Source organism: Chiloscyllium plagiosum, chromosome 25, assembly GCF_004010195.1.
Source record: "Chiloscyllium plagiosum isolate BGI_BamShark_2017 chromosome 25, ASM401019v2, whole genome shotgun sequence".
Taxonomy (NCBI): Eukaryota; Metazoa; Chordata; class Chondrichthyes; order Orectolobiformes; family Hemiscylliidae; genus Chiloscyllium; species Chiloscyllium plagiosum.
The window spans coordinates 5,617,694-5,635,382 of NC_057734.1; the positions used below are offsets into that span (position 1 = coordinate 5,617,694).

General features: G+C 41.4%; 1 protein-coding gene across 1 annotated transcript in view; it reads left to right on the plus strand.

The window, feature by feature from the left end:
• Window positions 1–702: 702 nt before the first annotated feature.
• The window catches only part of zdhhc8b (zinc finger DHHC-type palmitoyltransferase 8b), a 222,144-nt gene continuing 205,157 nt past the window's right edge, over window positions 703–17,689 (plus strand). The window contains exon 1 of the mRNA XM_043715429.1: window positions 703–1,217. Coding sequence (XP_043571364.1) covers window positions 1,120–1,217 — 98 coding nt within the window. The 5' untranslated portion in view covers window positions 703–1,119. The remainder of the gene's footprint in view (window positions 1,218–17,689) is intronic.

A 17,689-nucleotide genomic window follows, 5' to 3' on the forward strand; every position in this document is an offset into this window, starting at 1 on the left:
ACTCAGTCCCTATCTCACTCACACTCAGCCCCAATCTCAGACTCACACTCATCCCACGTCTCACTCACACTAGGTCGCAGTCTCAGTTGCACACTCACTAAATCTCACACTCAGCCCTAATCTCAGACTATCTCACACACTGCTCCAATCTCAGACTCACACTCAGTCCCCATCTCATTCTCACACTCAGCCCTAATCTCAGACTCAAACTCAGTCCCTATCTCACTCACACTCAGATCCAATCTCAGACTCACACTCAGCCCCAATCTCAGACTCACACTCATCCCACGTCTCACTCACACGAGGTCGCAGTCTCAGTTCCACACTCACTAAATCTCATACTCAGATCGAGTTTGTGACGCGAGTGAACGGAGTGTTCTCTGCCGACGTAGCCAATCAGAATGGGACATGGTTTCGTGTAAGGGGACGGGGAGGGGCTTGGCGAGGGGGCGTTTGTTTAGTGTGTGTGACGGCGGTGCTTCTAGGGGGCGGAGTTTTGATTGAAGGTGCGGCAGGGTTTCCAGATATTGGGGCGGGGTTTTCAGGGACTGGGGCGTGGTTTGAGAAGACGGTGGCGGATTCGACCCGAAATGGGTGGGCGTGTCTCCCCAGCTGTCGGATTTTTCCGGGAAGCGGGCGGAGTTACCAGGAATAGGGGGCGGGGTTTTAATGGATAGGTTTCCCCGTGGTGACGCGCTGGGTTTTCCAGGGATGGGGCGGAGTTGTCCGTTATTAACGGTGGGGAAATGAATGTCCAATCAGGATGTTCGGTATGTTCCGGCGCTGGGTCGTATCCTGACGACGGCAGTGCCCCGCCCCCTCGCTGTCCATCTGAAGCGGTTACTAAGGAGAGGGGGGGTGGGGGTGAATTTTTTTTCTCTCCTGCCTCCCGCCCGCTTCCCCCACCCCCCACCTCCCGGCCTCGGCCCCGGCCCTCAGGCCTCCTCCGCTCGGCCGGCAAGCCTCGTCGTTAAGCTCGGTCTGTGTGCTTGTTGGCGGCCAGGTGGTTCCATTTAATCGTTTTTATTTTATTTCATATTTGTTGTTGTTGTTGTTGTCGTTGCGCGCGCGGCTCAGCCCCTCACTCTGTTGCTGTCGAGACTATGTGGAAATTACAGGATGCCCAGTGGAAAGAAATTTAAACCCACCAAATACATACCGGTGTCGACAGCCGCCGCTTTGCTTGTTGGTGCTACCACCTTATTCTTCGTCTTCACGTAAGTAAAGAGGGGAATATTCCCTGTGGCTGGGGATTGTACAAGCTGGGTGGGTTTGCATTGATTTGTGTTCGTTTGTTCGGCGATTAGTTTGACAGGAGCTGCAGGCCCGACAGTGCTGCTTGGCCATCTGCTCCATTTCCACGATCTGCTGCTCTACCCGATTGATATACATGTACGGTGCAATGTGAGATAATCACGAATGAGCGCGATGCAGTGTAAATTGTATTCTACTTTTCAATGTGCGTTGTAATCTATTCCATGTCTGTAAGTGAATCTGTGTGCAACGTATGTATGACTATGTGCAGATACACAAGTAATCTAACACTATAGCTGAAAGACTTAGTCCATCATTAACTGCGAATTGTCCCATGTTTCTCTCAGGTTTCAAATCCTTGGTAATATGACTGGTCAAATGGCACATACTGGGAGATAATAAAGACGAGAAACGCGAATTTTCATGTCGAAAGCTGCTGCGGGCAAAATGTGTTGGAGGGTGTAAAACAAAATGAAAACGACCTGTTATGGTGCTTTGTGTTTCATCGTGAAATTTGAAAATAAGACTGAAAACTTGTTGATTTATTTTGTTGTTTACAAGATCCTTTTTGCTTTGTTCAATGTCTTAAACGTTTAAGGATCGGTGCTAAGAACCATTCTAAACTAAATCTGAAGCCACCGTCTATATCTGGCTGAAAACTAAGTTAGCCGACGACATTAAACTCCGCAGCAGATATCAACCCAACATAAACGTAATTGCATTTGTTAAAATAAAGTTGCTCTACAAACTGACTTGTTTAAAAGATATAGTATAATGACGAAGCCAACATTCTACATTATTGCTTTGAGTTCTGCAAAAAGGGCTTCCAGTTTATCGTGCTGATTAGCCTGAAAGGGAACCGTACCTATCTGCATTTGCTTTTGAGATGGCGAGGCGTGTTCTGTTTTATTTCGGATTGCAGACTTTGCAGGTAGATTCTCTTTTTTTTTACCGCTTCAGTTTCATCCATTACTCTCCTCATTCAGCAATGGCTGCCTTGGGGAGAGGGGAATGTACTGTTTTTTTTTAACGTTTGTTTTCTGTTTTCTAATCTGTTCGCGGTCACCGTTGTGCCTTTTCTCATATTAAATACATATCTGCCAAATATATTAATACAACTTGTTCCCCCCCCCGCCGAATTACTCGCTTCCCGTGCGCTGGGGTTCTTCAGCTTCTCTTGCTGTTGTGTGTTACAACGTGGCTGACTTAGCTTTCAATTTCCAGTTTGACCAAAGATCAATTACCGAACTTTTTACTCTCTTGAGATGCTTGTGTTATTCCGGTTTTAAATTTCAGATCTTAGACATTTGCTCTTTTACTTTAGAAAATATTTCAATTAGATTGCAGATCTGACCAGACATTTTTCGTCGTCGTGTACTCGATTTGGAGCCTCCATATGCAGTGCTCTAGTAACGTATCTTGCATGGAACTGCTCGAGTTAGTAAATGTGACAGGAAAAGGATTCGTTTGCCCTTTCGCTGTTGGAAGTAATTCCACTGCAATACATTTCTGTTCGGAAACTGGGAGATTATTTCTGTCTCCATCAATATTTTATGTAGATTGTGAAAGATGTACAGTGTAAGTTGACAGGATGAATTTTGATGGTGCCTGCAATTCCTGGCATTTTAAGTGTTCCGAGCAGCGTACTGTGTAAAAGACTTTACATTAGCTCACGGGAGGTAGGTTTTCAAAGTGCAGCATTGTGCGCAGCAATTTAGCTGACGGCCACGTTTATCGCCTCCTTGAGAGATTGTGGTCGGTAGTACCCTGATTTTGAGTTGAAGTGCAGGAATATGTACTTCTACAGACGCAGCTGGCAATCCCATTGCTGGATGATACAGAAATATTTGCATTCCTTGTAGGGTAAAGGACGCTTGATAAACTGTCCAGTGTACAACGCAGCAAATGTGAAGAACGGGCAGTACCAATTGCTGTACATCTCATTAACTACAGAGATATTTAGTTAGGTGAGGGTTCATGAAATGTAACAGGAGAACCTTGTTTGGAGGATGTTGAATTGTTCAGTGTGATTTGTCGAATTTATTTTAATTTTCATAATTGAGTGTAGTTACAATACAGCTCAAATATGTTCAATGTAAAGGATTATGAAAATTATATTAAATCTTTTAAAATGCATTTGTTAGAACATAACCTTGCAGTTGTTTTTCGTTTTGTTAAGTTTTGATCCCTCCAAACTGCTCTACTATTCAACAAAATGATTGATAGCTATTCTATGTTCTTGACCAATCTTTTAGATCCCTTGATTCCCTTTGTGTCTAAAAAAAGTCAGTCCATCTTGAATACACTGATCAACTGGGCATCTATTTCTGGCATAGAAAATTCCAAAGCTTCAGAATCTGAGTGAAGAAATTGTGCTTCAACTCCTTTCTAAATAGGTAACCCCTAAAACTAAATATTATATCCAGGTTTTAAACTTACCATATGCTGAAACAAGTCCTCCCAGCAACTATTCTGTCAAGTCCTATGAGAAGATAGAGTATCTATGTTCTATATTTTATAATCCAAGCGATGCTGTTACGCACTTCTGGAGTGGACACTTCTACTGCACCATAAAGCCCCTTCCAAAGAGTATAGGGCCATAGTACTTGATCTGGCCCCTTAGGACAGGCCTCTCATTTCAGGTGTCCATTGCGTGAACCTCCATTGCATCTTCTCAAGGGCTTGTATATCCTTTTCTTGGGTAAGGAGACCAAACTGTATGCAGTTTTTGCAGCAAATCTTGTCCTCCAGTCCCTTGCAATAAAGGTTAACATACTATTTGTTGTCTTAATTGCTGGCTGTACTTCTATGTTAACCTTGTAATTCATGTGCAAGATTGGCCAAAATCTCTTAGGCAGCTGTGATTTGTGGTTGATCGATTTTATGTAACATCTAATTTCTATTCCCTTTGTGGTACACCACTATAAAACATGTATCCAAGATTTTGGCCCTCCATAATGGGGACTCAACGGTATACTTAGTTCTTCTCCTTTTTAACTGTACCTGTCAGCATGTGAACTATTGGATATAGCCCAAGATCCAAGATCTCTACCCTCAAATCTTTGAAGGTTTTGCCACCTCCCAAAATCTTTGTCCATCTTTTCACTCCAAGTTTGAAACCTTAAAATTAGATTTCTTGCCCTGTCACAATATTATGGTGGCTCCTAATAAATTTACAAATAACATCCTACAAGACTGAAAAAGGTAGACTATCTCACCTAATCCTTTTTGACCTGTCTGCAGTTTTTTATACAGTTGATTGTGCTATCCTCATCCATTGCCTCTCTGCTGTCTGTCCAACTGGGTGGGAGTGCACTCACCTGGTTCCATCATCATTGTAGCTAACGGATCTCCATCACTGGCTTGTCTTCCCACTGCCAGATGTTACCTATCCTTGGCCCCATCCTATTTCTCATACTATCCCTCACTGTTACCATCTGTAGATATTTTCTCATCAATCTGTTCAGAGATGTTATGACTCCTGTGGAGCAGGTTGAAGCTTTAATACACCCCCCCTCTCCCTCCAGTTCAGAGATAGGGTCACTACCACTGAGCCGCAATGCAATATCATTTGCATTATTGACACGTTGTCAACCTGACCAGCAGCCAGTGTTGTCATGCCGATGACTCCTTATTCCTACAACTGGTTCTAATTGGTTTTTCAATCAGCAGTTTGCCTATGGATGATACTATCCTGAACACTGCCACAGTGCAGATGAGTCCAGCATTTCTGTTTGAACAAGGCTCCGTGTAATTGCAATTCAGTGAGTTCTAGTAACTTTCCATTCCAGAGTTTTAAAGCAATGTTTTCTTTCCACATTTTGGTCCACAATCCAAAAATAATTTTTAAAATGTGTTTCCAAATTTTAGATATTAGACTAAAGCTATTGGTTACTGACCATGTCCTCTCCTTGGCACTTGCTGAGATTGTACAAGACTGTTCACAACCTTTTGTGCCATGTTTGGGCTTTCAACCACAGTAATGCTGTCAGTAAGACCATCTATTTTCACTTGTAACATTGTCTGATTTCACTCCTGCCTTAGTTTTGCTCCTGAATTCTTCATGCATTCCTTTACCTCCAGACTTGACTATTCCAATGTGCTCCCATTTTCTACATTTAAGTAAAACTTGGGGTCATCCAGAACTCTGGCCTTGTTCTAACTTGCATCAAATCTTGTTCACCTGTGTTCTGATGTACATTGACTCCTGCTTAATTCTCAATTCTCATCTTTGTTTTTGAGACTTTTTTTGTAGCCTCACCCCTCTCTATTCCATGAATTTCCTCCTAACTCTGAGATAGCTGTGTTTCTCTAATTCCATCCTCTTGAGCATTCCAGGATTTAATTTCTCCACTTTTAGTCATGTTATCAGCTGCTGAGACCCAAAGCTTATGGGGTTTACTCCCTCAACCCCTCTGCCTCTCTACCTTACTTTCCTACTTTACAATACTCTTTTTAACCAGGCTTTTCATCATCTGTGCTGCTAACACTTTGTGATTTAGTGTTTTCTTTTGATTTAATTCCTTTGCAAAGTGCTGTGGGATATTTTGTCACATCAAAGTGTGATATAACTCCAAGTTGCTGAAGTTAGTATTAATCCAGTACAGAATTGAGGGTGAGCCAAAATATAGTGTAGACTTGGGACTTGTAACTCTTTTGGCTAAAAGGTAAATGCATAGAAAAAGGCACATTTTTAAAGCAGTGGATCAGTGAAGTCTCTGCATACAATGTTCCTTGTTTTTTATGCTGTTGTCCTGAACCCCATAAATGTGGAAGTTGTTGATATTTGGTGGGATGCATAAAAATGTACACTGATATAGTGTGGTTTCAACGTTGCAGTGGAAAGGCCTTTAGATAATATATTTTCCCTTTTTATTATGGTTGAGAGTTAGTATTTGTGCATTTCTTTTCTCCAGTACTGCTATTGTTTAATCTTATTCAGTTTTGTCACTGTAATATTTCTTGAAAAAGAAGCTTGTATAATAATTTGTTTTTCTAAATAAAGCATCATAGTTTTTTTTTGCTGTAACTATTCTAAGGTAAATTTTGCACCCAGTCCTTTTCCTTTAGAATGATAAAATTGACTACTAACTGTGCATAGGGTATGTAAGTTACAAAAGTGTGGTTGAATTTCCCTACGCTTAGAATATAGGTGATCAATCCATAATTGAATGTAGTCAGTTACTTCTGTCATCTGTTTTCATGCATGATCATAAAGGTGAGCTCCAATTGTCTTATGTGAGCTTCAGTGGTCATGATGGAATGTTTCTTCAGAGTGGGATGGTGCTCGTTAATCCCATGGACTACATTTCAAAGCAAATAGACAACAATTTCCTCCTGACTTCCATTTCTGTTGATATGACAGTGCTGAGTTTTCTTGTGGTTTCCACGTTTTCCACTTCTCAGTCAGTTTCTGCTTGCCAGAAGATGTCCTGCCAGTTTTAACAATTGTTTATAAATCTCATTTTGCATTTCAGCAGTTCCATCTTGCAAGTGAACACCATTGATCGCAGGATAATCAATGTTGTGCCCTCACTGAATGCTCTAGTCTCTCATGTCAGGCATTCTTGAGGCCTGCTGGATTTTTTTTGGTTAGGAAGCACTTGCAAGCCACGGTCAACTGAATTTGACTGTGGCTGCATCTTTACAAGTCTTTGGACCATTGAATTTGTGTGAGTTCTCTGAGTAATTTTAGCTAAGCCCATTTCCTGACCTTTTTCTCTGTAGTGCTGAAATGTTTTCTGTCTTTAGTTGCTTATTGAATTCTCCTTTTGAAAGCGAAGATTGAATCTGCCACTACCATGCTTTCAGGTGGTGCATTTCAGATCATAAGCTATTTTTACAGAGTGGTTTGCATGTTGCTTTTAGTTATTTTTCCCAATCACTTTTTAGATTGGTGTCCTCTGTTTCTCATACCTTCTACTAATGAGAACAGTTTCTGTGTATTGTTTATGTCTGAACTCGTCATGATTTTGAAATTCATGATTAAATTAACTTCAACAGTCTCTTCTATAAGAAGAACAACTCCAGCTTCTCCAATCCATTCGTGTAACTTAAGTCACTCATTCTCACAATGAAACCATTCTCACAAATAATTTCTGCCCCCTCTGTTGTCTTAACATCCTTCTTAAATTGTAATATTCAGAATTGGATTAAACATTCCAGTTGAGGTTGCATCACTGTTTATGTAGTACCTTGTTCTTGTAATCTTTCTTTCTCCATTTATAAACGTAGAATCTCATATGCCTCTTTAACCATTTTTTTTCAATTTGCTCTGTCACCTTCAGTGATTTATGTCTGCCTCTAGGTTTTTTTTTTAATTCCTGTAACTTTTAGAATTGAATCTTGGTATCATATTGCCTGTCCTCATTCAACATACTGAAATATATCCGTTTGCATTTCTGCATTAAATTTAATCTGCTACATATTTGCCTATGAACTTTTGAAGTTAGTCATTGTCCTTGAGAATTCACTGTGCATCCAAATGTTGTGGTAAATGTAAATTTTGAAACTACCATTTTCTCCACACTACATTTAAATAAAATTGGTACAGGTACTAACCTATGGGGAACACTACTGAATATCTTACCCTTTTTCTTTTCAGTCAATTTTATCTGTTCCACTTTTTTTTTATTCTCTGGGCTCCATATGTTCTTTTTGTATATTAAACAAACCTTATTTAGCTTTTTTTGATAGATTTGTTCAGGGCAAATCTTATGATGGCTTTTGTTGTGAAAGTGACTTAAGCTTTCTGAAGTTGTGACAGAGTTTCGGAAACAGAATAAACAGGCTACCCTGTAGTTGCTGCAGTTATCTTTGCATTCTTTTCATGAACAAGAATGAACACTTACAGTTCTTCAGTACCTTCCTGTTATTCTTCTAAGGAGAATTGAAAATATTTTGGCCAGTGCTTCCGCAATTTCTGCCTTCCTTGGCTTCCCAGAGCAGTTCAATAGCATTCTATCTCTGCATAGGAATTTAAATACTTTAAGGACAGGCAATCTTTCTAAATCTCCTTTATCAACTTTTAGCCCATTCAACGTCATCAACAGCGCCCTCTTTCACCTAAATAAAAGCAAAACACTGTGGATGCTCAATCATCTGAAATTTAAAACAAAAAAAACGTACTGAAGATGACAGTATCTGTGGAGAGAGCAAAAGTTTTAAGTCTGATACTACTGTTCAGGAGAAAGTGAGGTCTGCAGATGCTGGAGATCAGAGCTGAAAATGTGTTGCTGGAAAAGCGCAGCAGGTCAGGCAGCATCCAGGGAACAGGAGAATCGACGTTTCGGGCATATGCCCTTCTTCAGGAAGGGCATATGTTCAGCCCTACCAGACTTGGTGACTTTCTCCAGTGATTTCTGTTCTTACTTCCTCTTTTACTGCCTCTATCTTCAGCAAAGATGATATTACCAAAGTATTAATTTTACAGATCCTCTATTACCCTTTTGAATTTCCTATTGGCATGTAAATAGTAAAAGTTTTCATTCTTGGGTGCCAACCAAGAGATCAAATGAATAATCAAGTCTGAAAATGGCAAAGGCATGGATCAGTGTATCGGCTAATTGAAGTAGAGATGGATGATGTTACAGAGGTGGTACTAGATCATCTTGGTGATGGAGATAATATACCTTATCTTCTAAATCTGTGCAAACAGTAGCTGACACCTGGGTATCTATCTTAGTAAATCACAAGCACTAAAATATGTTTATCACTCCATGTTAGAGCTCCAATGTGCCTTATACACTTAAACATTTTTTTTAGGATTTTCTACTCTTATATTTCAGGTTGGTAACTGAAGATTCATCTGTAATTTAAAAAAAAAATTAGTGCACATAAAGTTAGTGCGATGAGCAAACTGGTTTCCTTTCTGCAGATCTACAGCTTGTGTGTAACACTTATGTACTTGGCCAAACACTGATGATGATTCTGGTGTTATTTATTGCACTCTTAGAGCAGACATGATCTCAGCAGATGTTTGGTTGAAATTAGTTTGACCTGTCTGTTTTGAGAAGATATTTAGTTACATTTAAGTAAGGTAAGAAATGTGATATCATTATTGCTTTTGTGTTGCACGACCTCATTCATTGGTTTCCATTTTTGACAGTTGGCCAGATTTATCACTTGTACATGTTCAGAAATAGTTTGAATCCTTGTCTATATTTCAAAATCAGAATTTTACATTGCTATAATAGTTTGGTGTTTATTTTTTAATTTGCTTGCACATTTTCTCTTCTTGCCGGGGAAGGGTTCCAAAGCACTGATCATTTCTTCTTTAGGTGCCCATCTTTCAAATGTCCTGTTGCTGTAAATACATATTGACAGATAAAGGGGGTGTGGTGTTTTGGCAAGTTCCTGCAGAGGTTGCAGTACAGCTAAGAGTACAATAATTAGGAACCAGACTTAGTGATTTGAAGAAGAGGTAGCCTCCTTGTGTCTTTCAGTGATTCAATCTGCATTGCTAAAGCATTGTAAGGCCTTTTGTTTTCTAATTCTTGACCCAGAAACATCAAAGAGACGCCGAAACCGTGAAGGCTGCAGCATTCAAAAGTAAGGCCCTCATTCAGCACTTGTGCAGTCAGTGAGGAGCATGGTTGCCCGCAGCCTGAGAGCTAATATGATATAAAATTGTGCTGCAGGTGCACTTGGGATGCAAACTCTTCTGCAAAATATAAAATTGTTACATTTTCACTTAGTGGCTTCAGAATGAATTGAGCGTGAAGTTATTGCAGCTTTGATAATCAGTAGAATTTCTTTAGACTTCAGACACTAAATTTGTATTAGTGTCCCAAAGATTCAAAGTTTACTGTCTGTAAAATGTCTTTGACCCTGTTGTTTAATGAAACTAGTACTAACACTGGCATGAACCAAATTGTTGCCAATATGGGCAATATTGTCTTTGTTCCACTGTGCTTGTTGCTTTAATTTGCTCTTTATTTTCAGTGTTTGAAAGATGATGTCAAATCTGGAGAAGCATTTCACCAAGTGCAGATCCTCTATTGAGACCAATAAAAGCTTTTTGATGTGGGTTTCCAGTTTTCAAGCATCACTTGTCATAGCGATGTACTTTCTATTCACGTTGGGGAGTTTAGTTTTCTTGTTATCTCAACTGAACAATATTGCTTCCAGTTGAAAATGCTTTAATGTACCCTAATTTTTGTCTTTTTATGGTTCATGTTGGACACTATGGTTGGTTTTCATCAATGCTATTTAAGGGAAAATTTGAGATTGTGAAAGGTGCTACACCGATGTGGGTCTATCTTTTTTTTGTAGTTTGAGACATATTCTAAAAGGAAATCAAATTCATGTGTTTTGGTATTAACAGAAAACAGAAAACCTTGGCAGGTCTTGGCAGCATATGTGGAGAGAGAGAATTTTTGACACTTGTGTCGAAAGGAAACCAACATTGAGGTCCTGAGCATGCTAATTCCACACTCTTTGCTAAGCCCATAGCATCTGCGTTAGCTCAGCCACTCATTGCATGGATGAACCTGGGCCTGTTTCTTAGCCTCCTGGGCATCCAGATCTTTGCAAGGGAGATGTGAAGATGGCGGGCATTGCGCCTGATAGCTGGGACACACTTGCTGATGTTGTAACCTCTGGAAGTTGATTTATTTTTCAAAATGGGAAGAAGCAAGCATAAATGATGAGCCCAGCTGGCTGAGTGAAGGGCTCAGTGAATGACGCACCTTCCCAGCCCATGCTGTTCCTCAGCAGCAAATATGACAGGGACTGCCCTGCTTGGCTGACTTCCACAGCATAAACCCATTGTCACACAGGACAGAAGACTGCCTTAAAGAGAAATGTAAACAAAAATGTGGCTGGGCTAGTTTGACTTCTGAAAGTTAGTGACAAATTATATGTTATTCTGTAGAAGGGTGACTACTGGAATTCCATTAGGATCTGTTTTGCTGACTTCTCTGTTCCACTGGGAATACAGAGTTGGTAACATTTTAAACTAGATAATTTATCACTGCATACTAACAAACTTTAATGAGTTAACATGAAAAAGTAATTGGATGTGATTTATTGCTTTTGACCGTAACACTTGTCCTGTCGTACAATGCAGGGACAGCAAGCCAGACCAAATCAGGCACAGATATGGCAACGTAGTGAAATTTAAAAAATTCACTGATCTTCAAAAGTGCCCAGTTGTTCTGAACAGACTTTATGAATATCAGACAATATCAGGTACCAAGTTATAGCTTAATACTTAATAATTTATCCTAACATTTAGAACAGCAAGTTACTCTGCTTAACATCTACAATTTAAACCCATCTTCTTTGATTATAGTCAAGAGTATGGTGCTGGAAAAGCACAGCAGGTCAGGCAGCATCCGAGGAGCAGGAGAATCAACGTTTCGGGCAAAAGCCCTTCATCAGGAATGAGGCTGGGAGCCTCGGGGGTGCTGGGGGGGCGGGGGGGGGATGGTAGCTGAGAGTGCAGTAGGTGAACGGAGGAGGGCATAAAGGTGCTAGGTCAGATGGGAGGGTGGTGCAGATAGATGGCAAGGAAGGTGGACAGATGGGACTGGTCATGAGGACGGTGCTGAGCTGGAAGGTTGGAACTGGGTTAAGGTGGGGGGAGGGGAAATGAGGAAACTGGTGAAATCCACATTGGTGCCATTGGTTGGAGGGTCCCGAGATGGGAGATAAGGTGTTCTTCCTCCAGGCGTCGGGTGGTAGGGAGTGGTGATGGAGGAAGCCCAGGACCTGCATGTCCTCTGCAGAGTAGGAGGGGATGTTGAAGTATTCTGCCACAGGGCAATAGGGTTGATGTTCTCTGAAGCATTCTGGGGAGACTGGACACCTACTTGCAATGTAGATGAGACCGCATCGGAACAATGGATACTGTAAATGACGTGTGGAAGTGCAGGTGAAACTCTGGATGTGGAAGGCTCCTCTGGAGCTTTGGACGAAGTTAAGGGTGGAAGTGTGGGTGCAGATTTTGCAATTCCTGTAGTGGCAGGGGAAGGTGCTTGGGGTGTGTGGTGGGGAGCGAGGGTTGTTGGGGTGTGGGCCTGCCGAGGTAGTTGCGGAAGGAACGGTCTTTATTTCAATGTTTGTTGGAAAGATAGATGGAACTGGTTTGGACTGGGTTTTGGGAGGAAAAGTCTGGCTGTGAAAACTACTGAACAGCATTTTGGTTACTCTGTTTGGGTTCGGTTTGCAGTAAGACTGTTCTAATCTTTGCATTACCGCTTCTGCTATGAGTCCAGAGATGGGTGAGCCAACCCAAACTCTGGGTCAGATATGTGGATGACACCTTTGTAATAATTTAAAAACACAGAAATAGAGAACACACACTGGATCATCAACGCCACACTCGCAGGAATCCGATTCACTAGAGAGGAAGAAAAGGATAACCAACTCCCATTCCTAGATGTGATGGTACAGAGAACACCAAACGGAGAATTCACCACAAAGGTATACAGGAAAGCCACACACACACAGACCAAGTCCTGAACTACGAAAGCAACCACCCCAACACACACATCAAGACACTGTTCAAAAAGGGCCACAACACACTGCAGCACACCAGAACTGCAAAAAGAGGAAGAAGAACACCTATACAATGTATTCGCCAAAAACTGAAACCCCTGCAATTTCATCAACAGATGCCTAAGGGAAAGACAACGGAACGAGGACATGCTGCAACCCAAAGGACTAGTCATGTTACCATACATCAAGAGCATTTCTGAACTTACAGCCAGACTACTGCGACCACTAGGACTCATAACAGCACACAAACCAACAGCCACTCTCAGACAACAACTGACCAGAACGAAGGACCCAATACCCAGCATGAGCAAAACCAATGTAGTGTACAAAATCCCATGCAAGGACTGCACAAAACACTACATAGGACAAACAGGAAGACAGCTAATGATCCGCATCCATGAACAACTAGCCACGAAGCGACACGACCAGCTATCCTAAGTAGCCACACACTCAGATGACCAGCAACATGAGTTCGACTGGGACAACACTACTATTATAGGACAAGCCAGAGAACAGCCAGGGAATTCCTAGAGGCATGGCACTCATCCACAGATTCAATCAAATAGCACATCGACCTGGACCCAATATACCGACCACTGCAGCGGACAGCTGGAACTGACAACCGGAAGAGGCATATTCAAACCACTACAAATGCCAGAGGAAGGATCACAGCGCTTCACAGGAGGCTCCCAAGCACTGAGGATGTCACTAGTCAGGGGACGAAACATCTGCAACGCAAATTCCACCTCGGCGAACAGAACCATCACCTCTTACCTTGCTAAATTCCAGCAGAGAAAAGCCTTGCCTATCCCAACCTTTCCTCAAGACATCTGACATTCCTCCTTTGAACTGCCTTCCCCTTACAAGAGACTGGACCATGGGAAGCATAGAAGCTTTAGAGCAGCCCACCTTATGTACCCACATCCCATTCCTAACCCCTCCACTTAGCCAATGTACAATATATTTCTGGGCATATAATTCCTCTGAAGTATAGGATGAGGAGAAACAGATTTTTGTGTTTTTTTTCCAGTCTCCTCTTTATTTTAAAATAATGTGTAACTCTTAGATGTTGCATGATATTTCCTCATTGACTGACTGACTGACTGACTGACTGACTGACTGACTGACTGACTCTGCAAATAAAATCAAGAAACCAACTTGAAAGAATTCAATCTGTAATGATAAAGCACAACTTAATTTTCTTTGTTCCCTTATGCAAGTCATGTGACATTTAGCACTCCTAACTGATTGGGGAATCATTAATAATAATGGGTTGAAAAGCTTAAACCCTTGTTGGGTGAAGTAATGCGTTATGCAGTGTTCAGTTGAAGTAAAACACTCCAAGGAAAGTGCCACTTCATATTTGCTCTGTTTTTTGGGATGTTGAGATGATTTGGGAATATTGTAATGTTACACAACAGGTGATGGGTGAATTGAGGCCTGCTTTACATCTCTGAATTTTAATTTCCGTTGTGGAAATAAAAATTTGAGGCAAGAAACAGGTTGCAGATTTTGCTATTAATAATTTTATGCTATTTGCACAAAGTAAAATTACTGCCCCATTCTATTTACTAATTTGAATATTATCCCCAGAGACGTTAACATTGAAGTATTATGTATTCATAAGTGTATTTAAAAACTCATCTTTAAAAATAAGTTCCAGATTTTAACTTTTTCCAGCATCACCTCCATCATCTTAAACTCTCTGCCTCGGCCAATAAAGGCAAATATTCCAAATGTCATCTTGACCACTTTATCTACCTGTCCTGCTAATTTGATATAGCTAATTTGATCTAATTTCTTTTGGATTGTTGTTATTTTGCATCTGGTGATAACATTTTATGTACTGTTATTTTTAGTTTGTGATTGTTAGACTCAGTAAATCGAAGGTTTTTAATTGAGAGGCAGATCGGGGCAGGGGCAGGGGCTTAAAGTTTAGCACTAGATTCTCTTTTAGAGCTGAATGGATTGGTCAATTTAATATTTTCTATCACTTTTCAGCATTGCAGCAGGTAAGTTAGATTTTAAAATGTAGCAAGACCTGGCTTATTACTCAGCCAAAGATCCTCATTGACTTGTGCTTGAGAAACTGGTATGTAAACTTCTCCTCTCATCCGTTTTTAATAGACCAAATGTAATATCAAAAATAATTATTGCTGATCAAAAATCTCAGCATCCAGATTGGCCAGCCAGGCAAAATCTACTTATCACAGATGTCTGTCATTTCTTAAGCTACTGGGATGAGGTGCTAATTACTTTTTAAAAACAAGCTAGTGCAGAATGTGTAGTAAAAATAATGTTCATATAATATTTACTGTATACAGAACATTTGCACAAGTAAATTTCTTTTCTATGGCTAGGTCAATTTTATGGGTGGCGTGGTAGCTCAGTGGTTAGCACTTATGCCTAACAGTGCCAGGGACTGAAGTTCGATTCCACCCTTGGGTGACTGTGTGCAACCTCCATACAGACATTCTTTTCCTCTGGGTGCTCTGGTTTCCACAACTACCCCCGCCCCTCCAGTCCAAAGCTCTGCAGGTTAGCTGGATTGACCATGGGATAGGGTGCGGTTCGTGCCTTTGGGGGGGTATACTCTTTGGAGGATTGGTGAGGACTTGATGGGCTCAATGAGTTGCTTCTGCTTTTTAAGGATTTTATGCTTCTATTTTTCTATGAAAATCTTGGAACTCACTTTCTAATTAATCATGTGAAAGCACCTACGTACTTTGGATTGCAACAGTTCAAGGAGTGATTTCACCACCACCTTCTCTAAGGTGATAAATACTTTAGGGTGTAAGTTTGCTCACTGAGCTGTAGGTTTGATATCCAGACGTTTCATTACCTGGCTAGGTAACATCATCAGTGGCGACCTTCGTGCCTTTGGGGGGGTATACTCTTTGGAGGATTGGTGAGGACTTGATGGGCTCAATGAGTTGTTCATTTTCTGAGGGGTTGATAGATGGTATCTAGATCTATGTGTTTGTTTATGGCGTTGTGGTTGGAGTGCCAGGCCTCTAGGAATTCTCTGGAAATGACATCACCACAAACCCCAAGAACCCCATCCAGGACAAACATATAAATAGAAAGCAGGAGACAATAGCTTTGCTTCACTTGGAGGTCGCCACTGATGATGTTACCTAGCCAGGTAATGAAATGTCTGGATATCAAACCTACAGCTCAGTGAGCAAACCTACACCCTAAACCTCAACCTGAGCTACAAACCTTGCAGTAATAAATACTGCCATTGCAATGATGCTCATATCCCATGAAAATATGAGAACATTTTCTTCCTTTTTTATTTATTTGCAAAGTTGTGATGCATTTAGTAACCCTTTGATCAAAGTGTCATAAAATCCAATGCTTAAACGTGGTACGTGCTTATAAGAAGGTATATGTGAGATTCCGATTTTCCAGTAATTATTTAATTACCTGAAAATGGCTGACATGCCATTATGAATCAGAAAAATTGGGGAAATTTCTGTGTGTGTACAGAAGATACCACTTTTTAAAAAAAAATTAGTGGGAGATTCAAGATGGCGGCAAACCAGTAGGTCTGAGTCTGCTGAGCTCTGCCCAAGACCCAGGCAAAGTGGGGTATCCACCCTCACTTCACTTTCTAAACTATTTTAAAATTGCTTTTTCCCAACAGCTTTGGTCATTCTGCATCAAACTTTAACAGGTTTGATGCATTTTTAAAATGACTAAAGTTAAAGCTTCGTGAAGTTCGCAATGAGCAGGGACCTGCCCTCCCTGCCACCGTCGCAACAGAAACGTCTGCAGCTGCCTTGGGGGACTTGCCTGCAGAGGCGGGCCTGATCTCTGAGTTTGTTAAGCTCCGAGAGAAGATCAACATGTTCATTGAAGAGACCTGGTCCAGGTGGGAGTCTATCTCAGTCATGCTGCGTGTTGGAGGGGCAGAACAACGTGCCATGGCCTCTCAGACCGCTGCTGAATCCTCTGCGGGACAGGTCCGGGCCTTAGAAGAACATATCAACGACCTCAATTTTAGAGGTCGTCAGAAAAATATTTGGTTGGGCCTTCCTGAACGGGAAGAGGAAGGCCAGCTTGTTGATATTTTTTTTTCTCTCTGGAGCAATGGCTCCCACAGCTGTTGAAACTGGAGTCAGAGCTGTGCTGGGTATGGGTTGAGCGGGCCCACTGGCTTGCTATGTGCAGGCCTGGGTCAGACCAGCGTGCCCGCCCAGTCCTAGTTCAACTTCAACACTACAGGAAAAACAAATCCTGCTGGAGGCCTCCAGAGTTTTGGGGAAGGATCCCAATGCCATGGTATACAAGGGCTCCAAACTAATGTTGTTCCAGGATCTCTCCGGTTGTGGTTCGCAAGAGGAAGGCATCTGAGGGATTTAAGTATTCAACATTCTATACGATATCTGGCAAGCTGCACTTCAGTCATGAGGATCTGTGTATAACTTCGGTTCACCGGAAAAAGTAAAAAAAATTCTTCGATGCTCTCAAATAGACCGTGGGACTTGAACCATATGGGTAATGACTTTATTTTGCCTGCCTTTCCCCCTTCCACCCCTCCTTTTTTGTTTTTTCTCCTCCTCTTTCTCTTTTTCCATCATTCCTTGGGGTGGGTTCGTTCTTTTGACTCTTATCTACAACTCACTCAGTTTATCCAATTATTGGGGGATGTTTGAGTTTTTTTTTGTTCCTTAGTATTTGCTGGGATTATAATTTTGTAATTTTATTTATTTGATGTTGCTGTTTTGTTAAGTGTGCCTAGGTAATAGTGTGGAGGTAAAAACAATGACTGCAGATGCTGGAAACCAGATTCTGGATTAGTGGTGCTGGAAGAGCACAGCAGTTCAGGAGGCATCCAAGGAGCTTCGAAATCGACGTTTCGGGCAAAAGCCCTTCATCAGGAATAAAGGCAGTGAGCCTGGAGCGTGGAGAGATAAGCTAGAGGAGG